The sequence below is a fragment of the Gigantopelta aegis genome, chromosome 6 (assembly GCF_016097555.1).
Source record: "Gigantopelta aegis isolate Gae_Host chromosome 6, Gae_host_genome, whole genome shotgun sequence".
NCBI lineage: Eukaryota > Metazoa > Mollusca > Gastropoda > Neomphalida > Peltospiridae > Gigantopelta > Gigantopelta aegis.
Genome location: NC_054704.1, coordinates 2,238,989 through 2,261,564, shown reverse-complemented (window position 1 = coordinate 2,261,564; position 22,576 = coordinate 2,238,989). Strand labels below are relative to the sequence as shown.

At 37.8% G+C, this 22,576-nt stretch overlaps 1 protein-coding gene across 1 annotated transcript in view; it reads right to left on the bottom strand.

Moving 5' to 3' along the window:
• Window positions 1-102: 102 nt before the first annotated feature.
• Window positions 103-22,576, bottom strand: part of LOC121376543 (polycomb protein Asx-like) — a 31,290-nt gene continuing 8,816 nt past the window's right edge. The window contains exons 2-9 of the mRNA XM_041504451.1: window positions 22,392-22,525; window positions 21,747-21,967; window positions 17,529-17,639; window positions 15,446-15,555; window positions 7,754-7,827; window positions 7,143-7,219; window positions 5,038-5,069; window positions 103-2,460 (exon numbers count right to left, since the gene is read on the bottom strand). Coding sequence (XP_041360385.1) covers window positions 216-2,460; window positions 5,038-5,069; window positions 7,143-7,219; window positions 7,754-7,827; window positions 15,446-15,555; window positions 17,529-17,639; window positions 21,747-21,967; window positions 22,392-22,479 — 2,958 coding nt within the window. The 5' untranslated portion in view covers window positions 22,480-22,525 and the 3' untranslated portion in view covers window positions 103-215. The remainder of the gene's footprint in view (window positions 2,461-5,037; window positions 5,070-7,142; window positions 7,220-7,753; window positions 7,828-15,445; window positions 15,556-17,528; window positions 17,640-21,746; window positions 21,968-22,391; window positions 22,526-22,576) is intronic.

The window sequence follows — 22,576 nt, the reverse complement described above, 5'->3', positions numbered from 1 at the left end:
GAGACAAAACATATAGTCCCCTCCGGATGGACCGGTAGCGGACTAATAATAATAGTTTGTTAACCACACAGCAATGATAAGAGTGTGACAACCATGTTGAAATAATGACATATTTTGCTTTATTAATCCACGGGAAGAAGAAAATAAACAGCACAATCATTATCTTAAATAAAATTACACACAGAATATAATAATAATAAACAAGGAGATCCTCGTCAGGTGGTGATCAGGCAGGTGACGCAGAGTCGCGACGGCCCGATGCAGTCGTCGTGACAGAAAGCACCACATTTCTTACACATGACGAGTGCCTTCAGACTACAGGCGCACGCTGTCTGGCCCACACTGGGCGCGCTGTCCACTACAGGCACTGACGTCACTGTCGAACCCAACGCCGTCCCCATGGTAGGTTGCAAAATCACCGTGGCAACACTGGAGGAACCCGATACCCGTTGAATGTTTGAGCCCAAAGACGTGGGCAGCACAGAAACAGGATTAGTGAGTAAGCTGGCCACTCTGGTCTCTACCCCCGACACAACCTGTCCTGCCGCTGCTGTTACAGGGAGGGACATGACACTGCTACTGCTGCTGTTCTGGCTGTTGGCAAGAGACAAGCTCTGGACGTTGATGTTGCCAGACACAGCAGACTGGGGGGCGGCAGACAGTCGAATAACGTGGTGAGGAGACCGGTCAGGGTTTACTCGAGTAGCAGTGCCAATGTTCGATAAAAAATTGATCTCTTCGGAATTGAGATTGAGGACGATTTCGCCATGGTTGTTCACAGGATTGTTCTGCTGTGATTCGTGGGAGTTGTCCCCCACACTGGCCGGTCTGACAATAGTCACGAGGTTAGCCTGACCGATGTTGTTTGGCGGGGCGCTAGACGCCCGTGGCGGAGACTTGGCCAGCATTGCACGAAGGTTTTCATGAGTTATCCTCCTGACACCTTGAGAATTAGTGCACGAGGCAGAAACTGCGGGAATTGTAAGCACTTTTGTAGGAATCGGGGCCGCAATGGTTGTCATCTTGTTCACGGAATTGGACACAGATCTCACTGGCTGAGGTTCACTAACAAACAACACTGTGTTCTGATTAAGCACGTTATTGGCCGTGACGAATATGATTTGCTTGGTAGGAGTGGTAGGGCACTCCGAGATGATGGGCAGACCTTTCGAGGAGAGAGTCACAATCTGCCCCAACATGGGTGATGAGGCCGAGGGAACGATTCCTGATAGTATAGGAGTAGAAGACCTACTCGAGTCGAGCGTCACTGATTGGTCACTCTGCGGCGATGTAGTTGTACCCATGTCTTGAGAAAATAACAACTTAGACGCACATGGTTGATTCTGTTGAGAAACCGGAGAAACAGGGTTACTTCCCTTGCTTAAACTCTTCTCCAGTTCCTGCTGACATATTGCCAAGGAGCGCTGTAAGTTGATACCATTGTTATTCTTGGACACGTCGGACTTGGCAGGACTGGTCAACGCGGGACTCTTCACCCCAGGCTGTATGCGAGACTGACCGCCAGTCAGCAGAATGTTTGGATGGTTTTTCATGGAAGGTGACGGACTACCACTCAGTTCCGTCTCTTGTTGACTGACTGCTGTCCCGCGCTGAGCTCGTGCCCTTGTCTGAGCCTTGATTTGAGCCAAAGTTCTCGTCTGCGCCTGCATGGGCATCTTGATGGAAGGACTGGCCCCCGTTAGCAGGCTGCGGACCGACGCGTTCTGTAGCACTGCTCGGACAGGAGTCGGGTGTACGACTGTAACAGACGGGTGACCTTTAGCAGCTTGTGTCTGAGCCTTGATCTGCGCGAGAGTTCTCGTGTGACACTGTTGCATTCTGAGTGGTGACGTGACACTAACCACGGTCACGGGGGCCGTCACAGCCTTGCCACCAACACTGCTGTACTGCACAACCTGAGGAGCCGCTGTCGTCACGACTATCGACTGAACCACCGGAGATATGCTGCACACAGGAATAACATTGTTAGAGGGCTGAGATTTCTGCATCCGTGCAGCCTCTGTTTGAGCTTTGATTTGGGCGAGAGTCCTGGCCTGAGCCTGTTTCTGGGTGAGTGCTATGCGCGCCCTCTTCGCGGAAGAGGGACTGTCATCGGGTGCGGGGTCCAGTCTGATGATGAGAGGTTCCACAACCTGCTCCGTCTTCACCACAGGCGTCACACTCTCCGAACAACGCACAGACACGGGCTCAGCCACGGTTGTCAGCAACCCAACCTGGGAACCGTTGCTAGGCAACACATTGTTTGGAGAACCGATGCCACTTGGGGAACACACTCTTTCCACACTTGCGGCCATCTCCTTGGAAACGGCCTGTCGCCGTAGTATGGAGGAAACCAGCATCTTCTTTTTGATAATCAGCGGCTTGACCTTGGGAGTTGGAAGCGGGGATGAAGGTTTCACTGGGGACGGTCCGGTCGCCTTCGGAATATCGGTCAACACCCTGCAATAGAGAAAAAATATGTCAACACATGGTCAAAATATCACCAATACGAGGTGGCCAAATATGATATATATCACCAATATGAGGTGGCCAATACGATACATATCACCAATACGAGGTGGCAAATACGATACATATCACCAATACGAGGTGGCCAATACGATACATATCACCAATGCGAGGTGACAATACGATACATATCACCAATGCGAGGTGGCCAATACGATACATATCACCAATGCGAGGTGGCCAATACGATACATATCACCAATGCGAGGTGGCCAATACGATACATATCACCAATGCGAGGTGGCCAATACGATACATATCACCAATACGAGGTGGCCAATACGATACATATCACCAATGCGAGGTGGCCGAATACGATACATATCACCAATACGAGGTGACAATACGATACATATCACCAATGCGAGGTGGCGAATACGATACATATCACCAATGTGAGGTGGCCAATACGATACATATCACCAATATGAGGCGTCAAAAACGATACATATCACCAATATGAGGTGGCGAATACGATACATATCACCAATATGAGGTGGCGAATACCATACATATCACCAATATGAGGTGGCGAATACGATACATATCACCAATATAACGTGACGAATACGAATATGTATTCATATCCATGAATACAAAAGTGAAAAGGATTTGCAGAAAGGAAAAAAAAGTATTTAATTATTTATTTAAAGTAAAAACCAATTAATTATGGGTGGGTCTACTGACTAGCTCATTATCACGTTATTTTTAAGGCACACTAAAACATGTTCACATTTTCACAGGAGGAAAGTGCAGCCGTTTAAAGTCTCTTTGTTTTTTTATATGTATTAATCAATTTAAAACCATAATTGTATTGCCAGAATTCTCGTTAACAAGTTTACAAATTTATTTTCCTTTAATTGTTATATTCCTTCATCAGATACTGGACTAAATGCAGAAAATAGCTAGGGTAGTTTGTCATGCCTGCCATGTAGGGGTGTAATGATATACTCTAATATTCGGTGCACCGAACAGCGATCTGTACCATAGTTGCATTCACTATCTGAACTGAATACAAGGGTTGAAAATTAGCAGTCACTCGATCGCACATGGTGACCTTTAGCAGCTAAGGGTGACTAAGCATTTCAAAAAGGTCGTCTGTTGGGCAACCATCGATTTTAATATCGTTGTCAGTATTGTTTTTAAGTTTAAGCGATTTGCATGAAATAAGAACAAATCAGATCTAAAGTGACACCAAGACTTACATGATGACATAACCGCTCAAATATTACTGAAATAAACAATAAGTAAGTTTTTGTGCTTTGTAATATGATACACTGTATATTTTGGTAAAATGTTTTGTTTGTTTTTTGGTCACAGATTTATTTTCTTTCAGGATTTATTTTATTAGTAACCTACTACTGTAGCATTCATAATATCCAAATTAAACGCACACGTGTTCGTGCTTTGTTTACAAAGTCTATTCGTCCCTCTTGCATGGCCACAAAGAGGATTGCCACCCCCAGACTAGTTTATATACTAAAGCAGTGTTTGTGTATGGTGCTATGGAATGGAATGCAACCAGTCAACAGGGGTATAGGGGGCCTCCCCAAGAAAGTAAATGGGTTACGTTTAGGGTTAGGGTTAAGAAAATCATACAGTAATGATAAGAGAAATTAATTTTGTCAAAAGGTTAAGTTAAAAATAATAATCTGCAAAACATTTTGTGTATGGCGCCATACCTGTTTTACCCTCTGGCAGAAAGCCTGTAAAGCAGGTGTAGTGCTACCTTTATTCTCTTTGTACATTATTCATTTGTTTACTTCAGAGACAATGCAAGTCAAGCTGCATACCTTGGCTGTTCTAGCATTTTGTCTTCAGTTGTTATGGATGTAAAACTTATAACATGTTTTTATATGAATTTTAACTATATTAATTTGGAAGTTACATGCCAATTCATCGGTTTCCTTTGAAGCAAACAGACTATATATGATGAGCACATGGTTATTATTCAACAAAGAACATTCTAGTTTTGAATTTGGCTGGACAGTTAAATTTGAATGTGATAATTGGAGGGCTAGTTGAATTTGAGAAGGGCCAGTAAGATTTTTTCTTCAACTGGCCCTGCTGGCGACCATGGTTTTCATGTTAATTTTCAACCCTGGAATACACGAATACATATATGTAATGTTAACTACAATTTATGTTTTGAATTCACATTAACCAAAACGCAATATCAATTCGTTGTTTTGATAACATCCAAACCTGTTTTGTATTAGATTGCGCACATAGACTGATTCAGTTTTGTTCAACGCATTGACTGGACTGGTACCCGAAGTGTACCTTGATTTCACTTCTGAAAAAAAACTGCATTACGTCGCATAGTCTCGTTCAACCAGCTTTACGAGTTATGTTCCTAACGTGAGTTACGGGCGAGCCTATTTTATTAGTGTCTGCGGTGTAACTTTAATATGCAAGTGTCTAAATAGCTGTTCTAATATACTTTATGTTAGTGAGAAGACTCAATTCATGAGGAATACCACAAGAAACAGAGCAGAATAAGCTTACCTCTGACCCCAAACTGGCTCGAAGTATTTAGCCTGAAACAAAAAGCAAACAATAAACTAACTGAAGACGAACAAAAGCACAAATTAATATTGTTTATATTAAAACCGTGTTATTTATTGCTCACTGATTTTTACAAGAGACATCACAGATACAAACAATGGAAACCTGGCAACCAGCTCATTTCACCAATTGTTACAGACTTCCTTTTACGATAAAATACTGCTGATTTATTACAGACTAACAACATTCTTGTGGGGGAAGGGTGAGATGTAGGTCAGTAGCAAAGCTTTTGTATGTCGTGACATGCATTGTCCCATGTATAAGAACGTGCATATATAAAGATATAAAGACAATGGTCGTGTATGCAACAAATCACAGCTATATTTCAACTCATGAGTCAAAATTTTCCTGTAAATCATTGTAGATCGCATACCGTATACGCAAATATGTTCGCAAATAAAATATACCGTGAAAATCGCGAACACCTTGATAGCACAGCGAATTTAATTAATTTAATTTAAACTTATTTCTGATTTGGTAGAATATTATTTACCTTACAATATATAGTCTAAATGCCCAACCCATATCAGAATCAAGCAATCAAAGGTACCTGCACTTTTTATTACACACCTATTCAATCTTACTATAGTGATAAAGGCATTTTGAAACCGTGTGATAAATTTATTTTGTATCGCACATATGTGCTATCTGGACCGGAACTTTTAAATGTGGAATTCCCTTTTTATTTTTACTGCAGTTAGCACCTTTTATTTACTGATGTAATATATCATTTACAAATAACATCACATCGTATTTGAAACATTACATAAGGCTGATTTTTAACGTTAAATGAATCCATGAAAGGACTTTTGATCATAGATTGAACAAAGTGTTGTTATGACGTTAAATTAAAAACCGTGTTTTTTTTACAACATAAAAGAAGGTATGTAATAAATACAGAATTTCACAGACATTGTTTTCACTTCCTGTTTATTACACTTGTTTATTTTACGAAAGAACATACCACATGACAAGGTCTCGTGGTATATATTCTTGCACAAAATAAACTTGTGCAATAAATAGGAAGCGAAAACCATGTATGTGAAGTTCTGTATATGTCATTACCGCCAAATTATCCGCAAGGTCATGTGATTCTGTAAACCTGCATGGTCATGTGGATTTAATCGAAGTGACACACAGTTGTGTGTAAGTCTGTTGTTATGTAATGTCAGTTTTGTTTGTTTTCTTTGTAACCTTGAATGGAAGTTTGTGGGTACCAACAAATAATAAAAAGTTATTTCTTCTGATATTTGCGTTTTTCATTTTTCTGTATTGCACGTGTGTGTTCCATTGATAACATGTCTTATCAGACATACATACAACATTGATGTATCGCTGACAGCATGGTGAACATGACCAAGTGTGAGCATGAAATTCTCATTGAAAAGAATTTGGCAAATGAAATATGGATAATTTTAATTTTATTTTCGGGGGACACAGTCGCGAAATATTGTTATTATTGGTTTTCATTAGCGTATCATACTGGATTTTTTTCCACTGAGTGTAGCAATTTGAGCATAAGTGTAGCAGTTGGCAGCTCTGCACTGTGCAATTATTGAAAAAATATATCAAAGATATTTTAGCCCATGTGTCTAATAAAGGTAATATGTCCTGGTATGAAATGTGACTGTTAATATTTTGAGAACTAATGTTCCCATGGAGTGCAATATTCCCCCGTCCTGGATTCTCCAAGAATGAAAAGTTAAAATTTGTTTTGTTTAACAACACTGATTTTTTATTCATTGGCTGTTGGATGTCAAACATTTGGTAATTCTGATTCATAGTCTTCAGAGAAAGCCTGCCACATTTGTCGATTAGTAGCAAGGGATCTTTTATATACACCATCCCACAGACAGGATAGTACATACCACAGCCTTTGATATACCATTCATTATGCACTGGCTGGAACGAGAAATAGCTCAATGAGCAACTCGGCGGGAATTGATCCTAAACCGACCACATATCAAGTGACCACTTTACCACTGGGCTACGTCTCCAGCGCCCCCTCTTCAAGAATGAAAGCCTGTAATAAGAGTTGTGAATACCTTCCACGGGTCGAGTTTGTTCTGATCCTTCTCTTCCTCCTGTTTCAAGCGCTGCTGGTTTTCTGGTGTGAACTCGCCTACAACAGTTAAACAAATCTCAGTCAAATGGGACAGGCTCTTACATTTACACAAGCAGACCATGCAGTAAAACCAGAGACCTAAAGGTTACGACTGGTGAAATTACAATTAACTATTAACATAAAGAAGCTTGTTTACAATATTCTGCATAATCTGCTTTAATATAATAAAGATTAACCGGAATCAAACAAAATTTGGTTTACTGCCTTTATAAAGGGATATGTACATTGTATCATAATTTGTTTCCAAAAAATATTGTGGTTCGAAAACAGTGATTGGGAATATTGGCTGTGAAAAAATTAACACATGGCCACAAATGTGCTTAAGTAGACTTCATAAATGTTTTGCATAATTTAAAAAAATGTAGAAAAAAAAGAAAGAAAATAACACCCATCCACATATTCATGAACTTTACTTTATGGTTATCAACTTCTTAAGTGAACAGGTCAGAAAAGTTATAAATGTGCACCTCTCAATGTAGATTTTGTCAACAATTAAAGTAGTAGTGTAAAGATACAAGACAGATATAATACCATCAGCGAGGCGATCTCTCCACTCCTGTAACGCTTTCGCAAAGAACTCATTGTTCAGAGCTGTCGGACTCATTCTGGAAAATATATATCACATTAATAAAGATATAGTTATCTCAAATAACTGATGGGGAACACTGCAATTCAAAATGTCTTGCTTATCATTTACTAAATAATCCATAAGTAATCACTAGGATATATTATGGTGACTTGTTTATTGTTAAATAACCAATTTAGCACCTAGCCACTGGCTCGAGACAAGACAAGTGATTCTCAAACAATCTCAGTTCCTATACCTACAGTGTATGTCCATAGTATAAATCAGTGAATATGTTGTCATTAACAAGTGATTCTCAAACAACCTCAGTTCCTATACCTACAGTGTATGTCCATAGTATAAATCAGTGAATATGTTGTCATTAACAAGTGATTCTCAAACAACCTCAGTTCCTATACCTACAGTGTATGTCCATAGTATAAATCAGTGAATATGTTGTCATTAACAAGTGATTCTCAAACAACCTCAGTTCCTATACCTACAGTGTATGTCCATAGTATAAATCAGTGAATATGTTGTCATTAACAAGTGATTCTCAAACAACCTCAGTTCCTATACCTACAGTGTATGTCCATAGTATAAATCAGTGAATATGTTGTCATTAACAAGTGATTCTCAAACAACCTCAGTTCCTATACCTACAGTGTATGTCCATAGTATAAATCAGTGAATATGTTGTCATTAACAAGTGATTCTCAAACAACCTCAGTTCCTATACCTACAGTGTATGTCCATAGTATAAATCAGTGAATATGTTGTCATTAACAAGTGATTCTCAAACAACCTCAGTTCCTATACCTACAGTGTATGTCCATAGTATAAATCAGTGAATATGTTGTCATTAACAAGTGATTCTCAAACAACCTCAGTTCCTATACCTACAGTGTATGTCCATAGTATAAATCAGTGAATATGTTGTCATTAACAAGTGATTCTCAAACAACCTCAGTTCCTATACCTACAGTGTATGTCCATAGTATAAATCAGTGAATATGTTGTCATTAACAAGTGATTCTCAAACAACCTCAGTTCCTATACCTACAGTGTATGTCCATAGTATAAATCAGTGAATATGTTGTCATTAACAAGTGATTCTCAAACAACCTCAGTTCCTATACCTACAGTGTATGTCCATAGTATAAATCAGTGAATATGTTGTCATTAACAAGTGATTCTCAAACAACCTCAGTTCCTATACCTACAGTGTATGTCCATAGTATAAATCAGTGAATATGTTGTCATTAACAAGTGATTCTCAAACAACCTCAGTTCCTATACCTACAGTGTATGTCCATAGTATAAATCAGTGAATATGTTGTCATTAACAAGTGATTCTCAAACAACCTCAGTTCCTATACCTACAGTGTATGTCCATAGTATAAATCAGTGAATATGTTGTCATTAACAAGTGATTCTCAAACAACCTCAGTTCCTATACCTACAGTGTATGTCCATAGTATAAATCAGTGAATATGTTGTCATTAACAAGTGATTCTCAAACAACCTCAGTTCCTATACCTACAGTGTATGTCCATAGTATAAATCAGTGAATATGTTGTCATTAACAAGTGATTCTCAAACAACCTCAGTTCCTATACCTACAGTGTATGTCCATAGTATAAATCAGTGAATATGTTGTCATTAACAAGTGATTCTCAAACAACCTCAGTTCCTATACCTACAGTGTATGTCCATAGTATAAATCAGTGAATATGTTGTCATTAACAAGTGATTCTCAAACAACCTCAGTTCCTATACCTACAGTGTATGTCCATAGTATAAATCAGTGAATATGTTGTCATTAACAAGTGATTCTCAAACAACCTCAGTTCCTATACCTACAGTGTATGTCCATAGTATAAATCAGTGAATATGTTGTCATTAACAAGTGATTCTCAAACAACCTCAGTTCCTATACCTACAGTGTATGTCCATAGTATAAATCAGTGAATATGTTGTCATTAACAAGTGATTCTCAAACAACCTCAGTTCCTATACCTACAGTGTATGTCCATAGTATAAATCAGTGAATATGTTGTCATTAACAAGTGATTCTCAAACAACCTCAGTTCCTATACCTACAGTGTATGTCCATAGTATAAATCAGTGAATATGTTGTCATTAACAAGTGATTCTCAAACAACCTCAGTTCCTATACCTACAGTGTATGTCCATAGTATAAATCAGTGAATATGTTGTCATTAACAAGTGATTCTCAAACAACCTCAGTTCCTATACCTACAGTGTATGTCCATAGTATAAATCAGTGAATATGTTGTCATTAACAAGTGATTCTCAAACAACCTCAGTTCCTATACCTACAGTGTATGTCCATAGTATAAATCAGTGAATATGTTGTCATTAACAAGTGATTCTCAAACAACCTCAGTTCCTATACCTACAGTGTATGTCCATAGTATAAATCAGTGAATATGTTGTCATTAACAAGTGATTCTCAAACAACCTCAGTTCCTATACCTACAGTGTATGTCCATAGTATAAATCAGTGAATATGTTGTCATTAACAAGTGATTCTCAAACAACCTCAGTTCCTATACCTACAGTGTATGTCCATAGTATAAATCAGTGAATATGTTGTCATTAACAAGTGATTCTCAAACAACCTCAGTTCCTATACCTACAGTGTATGTCCATAGTATAAATCAGTGAATATGTTGTCATTAACAAGTGATTCTCAAACAACCTCAGTTCCTATACCTACAGTGTATGTCCATAGTATAAATCAGTGAATATGTTGTCATTAACAAGTGATTCTCAAACAACCTCAGTTCCTATACCTACAGTGTATGTCCATAGTATAAATCAGTGAATATGTTGTCATTAACAAGTGATTCTCAAACAACCCTCAGTTCCTATACCTACAGTGTATGTCCATAGTATAAATCAGTGAATATGTTGTCATTAACAAGTGATTCTCAAACAACCTCAGTTCCTATACCTACAGTGTATGTCCATAGTATAAATCAGTGAATATGTTGTCATTAACAAGTGATTCTCAAACAACCTCAGTTCCTATACCTACAGTGTATGTCCATAGTATAAATCAGTGAATATGTTGTCATTAACAAGTGATTCTCAAACAACCTCAGTTCCTATACCTACAGTGTATGTCCATAGTATAAATCAGTGAATATGTTGTCATTAACAAGTGATTCTCAAACAACCTCAGTTCCTATACCTACAGTGTATGTCCATAGTATAAATCAGTGAATATGTTGTCATTAACAAGTGATTCTCAAACAACCTCAGTTCCTATACCTACAGTGTATGTCCATAGTATAAATCAGTGAATATGTTGTCATTAACAAGTGATTCTCAAACAACCTCAGTTCCTATACCTACAGTGTATGTCCATAGTATAAATCAGTGAATATGTTGTCATTAACAAGTGATTCTCAAACAACCTCAGTTCCTATACCTACAGTGTATGTCCATAGTATAAATCAGTGAATATGTTGTCATTAACAAGTGATTCTCAAACAACCTCAGTTCCTATACCTACAGTGTATGTCCATAGTATAAATCAGTGAATATGTTGTCATTAACAAGTGATTCTCAAACAACCTCAGTTCCTATACCTACAGTGTATGTCCATAGTATAAATCAGTGAATATGTTGTCATTAACAAGTGATTCTCAAACAACCTCAGTTCCTATACCTACAGTGTATGTCCATAGTATAAATCAGTGAATATGTTGTCATTAACAAGTGATTCTCAAACAACCTCAGTTCCTATACCTACAGTGTATGTCCATAGTATAAATCAGTGAATATGTTGTCATTAACAAGTGATTCTCAAACAACCTCAGTTCCTATACCTACAGTGTATGTCCATAGTATAAATCAGTGAATATGTTGTCATTAACAAGTGATTCTACAACCTCAGTTCCTATACCTACAGTGTATGTCCATAGTATAAATCAGTGAATATGTTGTCATTAACAAGTGATTCTCAAACAACCTCAGTTCCTATACCTACAGTGTATGTCCATAGTATAAATCAGTGAATATGTTGTCATTAACAAGTGATTCTCAAACAACCTCAGTTCCTATACCTACAGTGTATGTCCATAGTATAAATCAGTGAATATGTTGTCATTAACAAGTGATTCTCAAACAACCTCAGTTCCTATACCTACAGTGTATGTCCATAGTATAAATCAGTGAATATGTTGTCATTAACAAGTGATTCTCAAACAACCTCAGTTCCTATACCTACAGTGTATGTCCATAGTATAAATCAGTGAATATGTTGTCATTAACAAGTGATTCTCAAACAACCTCAGTTCCTATACCTACAGTGTATGTCCATAGTATAAATCAGTGAATATGTTGTCATTAACAAGTGATTCTCAAACAACCTCAGTTCCTATACCTACAGTGTATGTCCATAGTATAAATCAGTGAATATGTTGTCATTAACAAGTGATTCTCAAACAACCTCAGTTCCTATACCTACAGTGTATGTCCATAGTATAAATCAGTGAATATGTTGTCATTAACAAGTGATTCTCAAACAACCTCAGTTCCTATACCTACAGTGTATGTCCATAGTATAAATCAGTGAATATGTTGTCATTAACAAGTGATTCTCAAACAACCTCAGTTCCTATACCTACAGTGTATGTCCATAGTATAAATCAGTGAATATGTTGTCATTAACAAGTGATTCTCAAACAACCTCAGTTCCTATACCTACAGTGTATGTCCATAGTATAAATCAGTGAATATGTTGTCATTAACAAGTGATTCTCAAACAACCTCAGTTCCTATACCTACAGTGTATGTCCATAGTATAAATCAGTGAATATGTTGTCATTAACAAGTGATTCTCAAACAACCTCAGTTCCTATACCTACAGTGTATGTCCATAGTATAAATCAGTGAATATGTTGTCATTAACAAGTGATTCTCAAACAACCTCAGTTCCTATACCTACAGTGTATGTCCATAGTATAAATCAGTGAATATGTTGTCATTAACAAGTGATTCTCAAACAACCTCAGTTCCTATACCTACAGTGTATGTCCATAGTATAAATCAGTGAATATGTTGTCATTAACAAGTGATTCTCAAACAACCTCAGTTCCTATACCTACAGTGTATGTCCATAGTATAAATCAGTGAATATGTTGTCATTAACAAGTGATTCTCAAACAACCTCAGTTCCTATACCTACAGTGTATGTCCATAGTATAAATCAGTGAATATGTTGTCATTAACAAGTGATTCTCAAACAACCTCAGTTCCTATACCTACAGTGTATGTCCATAGTATAAATCAGTGAATATGTTGTCATTAACAAGTGATTCTCAAACAACCTCAGTTCCTATACCTACAGTGTATGTCCATAGTATAAATCAGTGAATATGTTGTCATTAACAAGTGATTCTCAAACAACCTCAGTTCCTATACCTACAGTGTATGTCCATAGTATAAATCAGTGAATATGTTGTCATTAACAAGTGATTCTCAAACAACCTCAGTTCCTATACCTACAGTGTATGTCCATAGTATAAATCAGTGAATATGTTGTCATTAACAAGTGATTCTCAAACAACCTCAGTTCCTATACCTACAGTGTATGTCCATAGTATAAATCAGTGAATATGTTGTCATTAACAAGTGATTCTCAAACAACCTCAGTTCCTATACCTACAGTGTATGTCCATAGTATAAATCAGTGAATATGTTGTCATTAACAAGTGATTCTCAAACAACCTCAGTTCCTATACCTACAGTGTATGTCCATAGTATAAATCAGTGAATATGTTGTCATTAACAAGTGATTCTCAAACAACCTCAGTTCCTATACCTACAGTGTATGTCCATAGTATAAATCAGTGAATATGTTGTCATTAACAAGTGATTCTCAAACAACCTCAGTTCCTATACCTACAGTGTATGTCCATAGTATAAATCAGTGAATATGTTGTCATTAACAAGTGATTCTCAAACAACCTCAGTTCCTATACCTACAGTGTATGTCCATAGTATAAATCAGTGAATATGTTGTCATTAACAAGTGATTCTCAAACAACCTCAGTTCCTATACCTACAGTGTATGTCCATAGTATAAATCAGTGAATATGTTGTCATTAACAAGTGATTCTCAAACAACCTCAGTTCCTATACCTACAGTGTATGTCCATAGTATAAATCAGTGAATATGTTGTCATTAACAAGTGATTCTCAAACAACCTCAGTTCCTATACCTACAGTGTATGTCCATAGTATAAATCAGTGAATATGTTGTCATTAACAAGTGATTCTCAAACAACCTCAGTTCCTATACCTACAGTGTATGTCCATAGTATAAATCAGTGAATATGTTGTCATTAACAAGTGATTCTCAAACAACCTCAGTTCCTATACCTACAGTGTATGTCCATAGTATAAATCAGTGAATATGTTGTCATTAACAAGTGATTCTCAAACAACCTCAGTTCCTATACCTACAGTGTATGTCCATAGTATAAATCAGTGAATATGTTGTCATTAACAAGTGATTCTCAAACAACCTCAGTTCCTATACCTACAGTGTATGTCCATAGTATAAATCAGTGAATATGTTGTCATTAACAAGTGATTCTCAAACAACCTCAGTTCCTATACCTACAGTGTATGTCCATAGTATAAATCAGTGAATATGTTGTCATTAACAAGTGATTCTCAAACAACCTCAGTTCCTATACCTACAGTGTATGTCCATAGTATAAATCAGTGAATATGTTGTCATTAACAAGTGATTCTCAAACAACCTCAGTTCCTATACCTACAGTGTATGTCCATAGTATAAATCAGTGAATATGTTGTCATTAACAAGTGATTCTCAAACAACCTCAGTTCCTATACCTACAGTGTATGTCCATAGTATAAATCAGTGAATATGTTGTCATTAACAAGTGATTCTCAAACAACCTCAGTTCCTATACCTACAGTGTATGTCCATAGTATAAATCAGTGAATATGTTGTCATTAACAAGTGATTCTCAAACAACCTCAGTTCCTATACCTACAGTGTATGTCCATAGTATAAATCAGTGAATATGTTGTCATTAACAAGTGATTCTCAAACAACCTCAGTTCCTATACCTACAGTGTATGTCCATAGTATAAATCAGTGAATATGTTGTCATTAACAAGTGATTCTCAAACAACCTCAGTTCCTATACCTACAGTGTATGTCCATAGTATAAATCAGTGAATATGTTGTCATTAACAAGTGATTCTCAAACAACCTCAGTTCCTATATCTACAGTGTATGTCCATAGTATAAATCAGTGAATATGTTGTCATTAACAAGGAAGGAAGGAAATGTTTTATTTAACAACGCACTCAACACATTTTAATTACGGTTATATGGCATCAGACATATGGTTAATTTCATGAATAAGTTTAGCATTAGTAAGAAAATCAACATGGTGCAAAAATTATAACAGACTATTTTCAGAATCTTTTTTGGAACATAAAAAAGAAAGAAAAAAAACACACACCCAAAATTAGAAAAAAGTTGGAAGATGACAAAACATTGTGCAAAAATAAGAACATTTTCAGAATGGTTTTGAGAATAGATTTGGGATAACAATTAGTTGAAATATCACAGCATAAGATACCTAAGTGTGTTGTCCGATGGCACAAGCTTGTCACATTCAGGGAGTAATGTGATCAACTTATACTGATAGGCCTGCGGCAATGTTCGGAACGTTTCACTGTTGAGTAAAGCCTGAAAAATTAAACAATCTCCATTGGTATATTGTGCTTTTATCGTACTAGTTTTAACAGCTTGTGTCGTAAAAAAGAGATACAAGTACTGAATGAATCAAACTGTACTAACCACCTGTTATATACAGAAACTAAACATCTGTCATCTAGACACACAATGAATCAAGCTGTACTAACCACCTGTTATATACAGAAACTAAACATCTATCATCTAGACACACAATGAATCAAGCTGTACTAACCACCTGTTATATACAGAAACTAAACATCTATCATCTAGACACACAATGAATCAAGCTGTACTAACCACCTGTTATATACAGAAACTAAACATCTATCATCTAGACACACAATGAATCAAACTGTACTAACCACCTGTTATATACAGAAACTAAACATCTATCATCTAGACACACAATGAATCAAGCTGTACTAACCACCTGTTATATACAGAAACTAAACATCTATCATCTAGACACACAATGAATCAAACTGTACTAACCACCTGTTATATACAGAAACTAAACATCTATCATCTAGACACACAATGAATCAAACTGTACTAACCACCTGTTATATACAGAAACTAAACATCTATCATCTAGACACACAATGAATCAAGCTGTACTAACCACCTGTTATATACAGAAACTAAACATCTATCATCTAGACACACAATGAATCAAGCTGTACTAACCACCTGTTATATACAGAAACTAAACATCTATCATCTAGACACACAATGAATCAAGCTGTACTAACCACCTGTTATATACAGAAACTAAACATCTATCATCTAGACACACAATGAATCAAGCTGTACTAACCACCTGTTATATACAGAAACTAAACATCTATCATCTAGACACACAATGAATCAAGCTGTACTAACCACCTGTTATATACAGAAACTAAACATCTATCATCTAGACACACAATGAATCAAGCTGTACTAACCACCTGTTATATACAGAAACTAAACATCTATCATCTAGACACACAATGAATCAAGCTGTACTAACCACCTGTTATATACAGAAACTAAACATCTATCATCTAGACACACAATGAATCAAGCTGTACTAACCACCTGTTATATACAGAAACTAAACATCTGTCATCTAGACACACAATGAATCAAGCTGTACTAACCACCTGTTATATACAGAAACTAAACATCTGTCATCTAGACACACAATGAATCAAGCTGTACTAACCACCTGTTATATACAGAAACTAAACATCTATCATCTAGACACACAATGAATCAAACTGTACTAACCACCTGTTATATACAGAAACTAAACATCTATCATCTAGACACACAATGAATCAAGCTGTACTAACCACCTGTTATATACAGAAACTAAACATCTATCATCTAGACACACAATGAATCAAACTGTACTAACCACCTGTTATATACAGAAACTAAACATCTATCATCTAGACACACACACTGCTGGGCTCAAACGTAACAATTTGTCTCCAACGGCAATTTAAAAAATAATAATTAAACAGCCCACTGATGGCAATTTTGAGCCTTCCTATGGCAATTATTTTTTTATTAAAGTGACATTTTTAGAAAATAAATATGACTGAAAGGTTATTTAGCTGTATGTAGACATATTTCAAATGTGAAAATGTTAAATATTGGCAGATAATGTACACCAGGTGTATATATTTTGCCATTGTTGAGGAGTTTTACCGACGGCACAAAATTGCCATCGATAATGCTCTTTACCTACGGTCAATTTATAACTCGTGACGGCAATCAGCGTCGTCATTAAGTTCAAGCCCTGCACTGATCACACTGAACAAACCTAACAGTTTGTTTCTTTCTTACCTAAGGTTACTAGACTAGACTAGAATTCACTTTGATAAACATTTAACTTAATCAAAGCTGTTGGTGTGCAAGTAAAACCAGTCTACAGTTACTAAATTACTAAGTAATCAATTGATCCAGTATCCAACCTTGACATTTGTGTTGACGAGAATGGAGTCCGGTGACAGATCAATGCATCCTTCCTTCGTCTGTTCAATTTGAGCAGCGAGGCTTTTCCGCTTCGTAGATCTGTTCCTTGGCTGTCACAGACAAATTGGAGGGTATTACATTTACTATTATTATATGTTATAAATAAAAGTTAAAGTTTGGTTTGTTTAATGACACCACAAGAGCAGACTGATTTGTTAATCACCGAATCATAGTTGTCACACATTTGGTAATTTTGACATAGTTTTAGTGAGGAAACCCGCTTCAATTTTCCATTAATAGCAAGGGATCTTTTATATGCACCATCCCACTGACAGTCGTGGTGCACTGACTGGAGCGAGAAACAGCCTAATAGGCCTACCGATGGGATCGATTCCAGAATGACCGCGCATCAGCCGAGTGCTTTACCAGTTATAAATTAGATAGTGCTCTTTATTGCTTGGTTGTCGAAAACAGTGTCGAGTATTACAAATGGTCACTATATGGTCAAGTATTTAAAATAGTCTTAGAGTAGCTACTCAGAGTATTCATTAAGCCTAGCCTGTCAGACTCAAAGACAAACATTATTTAACAACATCCTTTACCAAGTTTCATAATTTATTTTGTGGAGTGGAAAGCAATCTTTGTTTTTCAAATTTTAAAATTGTAGCGATTGCTGGAGATTGACAAACAATACTACAAATTAGCGTCAAAATGTAACCTATTTCAGAACAACATAGAAGATTTTAAATTTTAAATACATCTTAATTACTATTAAAAATAAGATGCAAAGCAAAAGCTGCTTCTAAAAACATTTTTTGTATGCACTGTTCATTCCGAGCCTTGTTTCTTGTAGTTAATTATAATATTTGGTGATATGAGCCATTCAAGTCGGCAAATAATCACCCTTGGTATGTTTTCTACAGAAATTGGTTGGACTAGTAATACATGTACCTGTAGCCCACTGTCCCCACTGGTTGAGCACAGAGTTCTCAGTTTGCTACAGAAATTGGTTGGACTAGTAATGCATGTACCTGTAGCCCACTGTCCCCACTGGTTGAGCACAGTTCTCAGTTTGCTACAGAAATTGGTTGGACTAGTAATGCATGTACCTGTAGCCCACTGTCCCCACTGGTTGAGCACAGAGTTCTCAGTTTGCTACAGAAATTGGTTGGACTAGTAATGCATGCACCTGTAGCCCACTGTCCCCACTGGTTGAGCACAGAGTTCTCAGTTTTCTACAGAAATTGGTTGTACTAGTAATACATGTACCTGTAGCCCACTGTCCCCACTGGTTGAGCACAGAGTTCTCAGTTTGCTACAGAAATTGGTTGGACTAGTAATGCATGCACCTGTAGCCCATTGTCCCCACTGGTTGAGCACAGAGTTCTCAGTTTGCTACAGAAATTGGTTGGACTAGTAATGCATGCACCTGTAGCCCACTGTCCCCACTGGTTCAGCACAGAGTTCTCAGTTTGCTACAGAAATTGGTTGGACTAGTAATACATGCACCTGTAGCCCACTGTCCCCACTGGTTCAGCACAGAGTTCTCATCTAGAAAACCACTGGCTTCAATTCTTTCACTGAAGGTCAAGTGTATTTGTTACGCATGAATTAACGGAGAAGATAATGTTAGACTTAAATGTGTGAAACAGGGATGGGGAAAAGCTCTTTTTTTCCCGGTCTGGGACTGATTCGCGATCTCTGAGACTGAATTATTTTTTTTAAATGTGTGTTTGCCGGTCCCACTTTTGTTATTCTTGTCAGTCTGAAGCACCTATCCGTTTCTACTATTGGAACAAATTCCTATCTGTCAATTGGACCAGCCTGATACATCGGTATCTTGTGCATGATTTAAAATAATAAATAAATAAAAATAAATAGTGGTCAATATGACTGGTGTTTCAGATGCCTGTGATTTTAAAGTCGGCCATAAGTTGGACGGACCTACGGTAGTATCAGTCCACTGCGACTAGGCTAGACATTTGTCAAAACCGCTAAGCTGGTCATGAGATTAAACAGACGTTAACAATAACACCATTCTTGGTGAGAAAGCTATCGAGGTAATACACTCCCAATTAAAACAAAGGACCCAGAGTTTGCAACTGGTTACAATGAAAACCTGTCAACACCTGTGTACGGAACTCTGTACGGTCAACTGTCCCGAGGCCGAGCTCAGGCAAGAGGTTTTTGTGCAATACAAACTGCTTGAAATAGCATGAAATATACTGAAATAATCTATAAATGTATTTATTGTTGACTGTTCAATGTAATGTATCCAATAATTATAAAGGACTTTAAAATTATAAAAAGGTTTCCACCTTTTTTGTTACACGTGGGATGTGAGCAGAATATTTATAGAGCCAGTAGAGGTCAAATGTCATCCAATCAGAGACAACGTTATTAATTGTTTAGTCTAAACGTGTGCTAGCTCAATGTGTCGGAACGCTTCAACGGTGTCACCTTTTATTAATTTCCATGACACAGTACTGAATACTCGTACTTTTTAAAGATATATGTTAAAATTCTTCATTTCTTTTTTTAAAATATTATTTATTCCAATGTGTAAAATATACTGTCAAAAAAGAAACGCATAGGTGATAGGGAAAGAAGAAAAGTGTTTGATTTTACAAAATAAATTTGTTTTGTATAATGTTGCTGAATGACCATGTTTGTTAATGTTCCTGAAATGGGACAGCATGCCCAAATGCACCCTAAAACAAATTTAACGCACGTTGTGCGACAATTGCAGGAAATTGGCGTGAAATGGTCAATTTTGGCGAATGCACGTGAAACTCGGGGAAAAGATTAGGGGTAGTGATGGGTATTTAAAGCTGCAATGCTCGCAATGATGCCTCATTTCCATTTCGACGCAGACGAGTTACAAGATGCCAAGACTAAGCCTGCCGAATCGAAACATTGCAATAGGCAATTCCAGTTAGGTGAATCGCAGTTAGCAGTCACACGCCACATGAACGTCCATTTCACGTCTCTGGTACAGGTACCAGCAGTTTCAATCAGCTGAAGACCGACCCAGAAGTGGAAAACCTCGCATAACAACTGCAGCACAAGATCGCTACATCCGGGTTCTGCACTTGCGTCATCGAACTGCAAACAGCAACGAACACTGCTGGACGCATACCTGGTTTGAGAAGGGTGTCTGCACAAACCATTCGGAACCGACTTCGAGAAGCTGGTTTACGGGCTAGGAGATCGTATGTTGGCGCTCGTCCTGCGATGTCAACATCGACATTTATGTGTTCACTGGTGCACGAATGTACAGGGGTGGAACTTGGTAAACTGGTGGCGTGTATGGTTCAGTGGCAAGTCACATTTCCTTCTACAGCGATGTGATGGCCGACGTGTTTACAGACGCTGCAATGAACGTTTTGCCAACAACTGTGTCGCCCAAGTTGACAGATTCGGTGTAGGGAGTGTCATGATGTGGGGAACCATCTCATACACTGGCAGACGTGAACTTGTGTTCTAACTTGCAACCTGACAGCTGTATGCTACCAGGATAAAATTCTTCGCCATCACATGCTTCCCATTTTGGATCGATAGAGAGAACTCTTTCAGCAGGACAATGCCAGGCCGCATACGGTACATGGATTTCCTACAGAATGAGAACATTAATGTGCTGCCATGGCCATCAAGATCGCTAGACATGTAAGCCAGCGTGACCCGGAGCCTCAGATGCTTCCACAAATGTCACATGCACTGCAAGAAGAATGGGCTAGGATTCCACATGCCCGGATTCAGAGACTCATTCAATTTATGCCAAGGAGATGTCGCACAGTGATTGCTGCTGCTGCTGGCCACACAAGGTACTGATTTCAGCACCCTCGTGTGACGCAAATGTGGCAAATATTGCCATTTGATTGATTTAGTAATTTGTATTTTTTTCCCTTTCTTCCCCCACCCCGGTAGTGATGATATTACGATTGACAATTTTATTTTTTCCCCACCTCTGGTGAGAAAATAAACAAATTGAAGCTGATATGTTGTTTCTCAGATCTAGTTGTAAACAGACAAACATTGCCTTTGTACTGTGGTTACTGAGCTCTATAAAGATAAAAACAATTGACCATTGTGAACTTGAAATTCACTGTGGAAATGTTTTGTCCAAAAAAAAAACACCCACGAAGCTGCATTTGACATCCAATAGTTCGAACAGGGACAGAGACAAGGCCTTAGGTGAAGAGGTACTGGAGTCATACCTTCATGCTAAATCCCGGTGTTGATGCCAGCAGTTCTCTCAAAGTCTGGGTTTTAGGCGGCAGGCCTACCCTCGATGTGAGAATGGACCGGGCCGTTGTTGCTGCCGACGTGTTGTTCACCTTGCTCGACACAGACTTGGCCTGTTGTGCGTGCGAGGCCAGCGACTTGGACAGCAGACCGGACTTAACACCAACCACATTGTTCTTCGGAAGCAGCTGGTCTAGAACACAAACATCATACGTACATTAATTATTACAATCATGTACATCAAGTATATTGCTTAGGAGTAAAAGTGTTTTTGGGTTTTTTCTCTCCCTTTTTAAAAAAATTATTAAAATTATGGGCCTACCAATTTTTACTCAGGGCTACCACTAAAAAGGTTTATGGTCAAGGCCTGGTAACACAGCAATATACAAATACCTCATAGGGCTGATTTGAAGTCATACCAAATAATGTAATGACTGAAGACCTACCAATACCATGTGATTAATAGCCAGTGGTTAAATAATGTTCTTTGATGTCCTTTCCTGATCCTACAACTTACAGAATTCTGCCACTAAAAATGTACTGTATTTGAGACCATTTAAAGCAAATAATTGTATTGTAAGCAGACAGTGCATTTACAAACCACACTAATTACTTACTCCTGGCCTTGGTGCGGAGAGACTGTCGGATGGTTCTCCCTGCTGCTGACAAGACACCAGAGGTCGCTCGAGTCGTTGATGAATCCATCCTTCAGCCATCGCTCAGTGGGCTCACAGTTACAATCATCATACAGCTGAAACAAAACCAGACAGTTTCAAGCATCATACAGCTGAAACAAAACCAG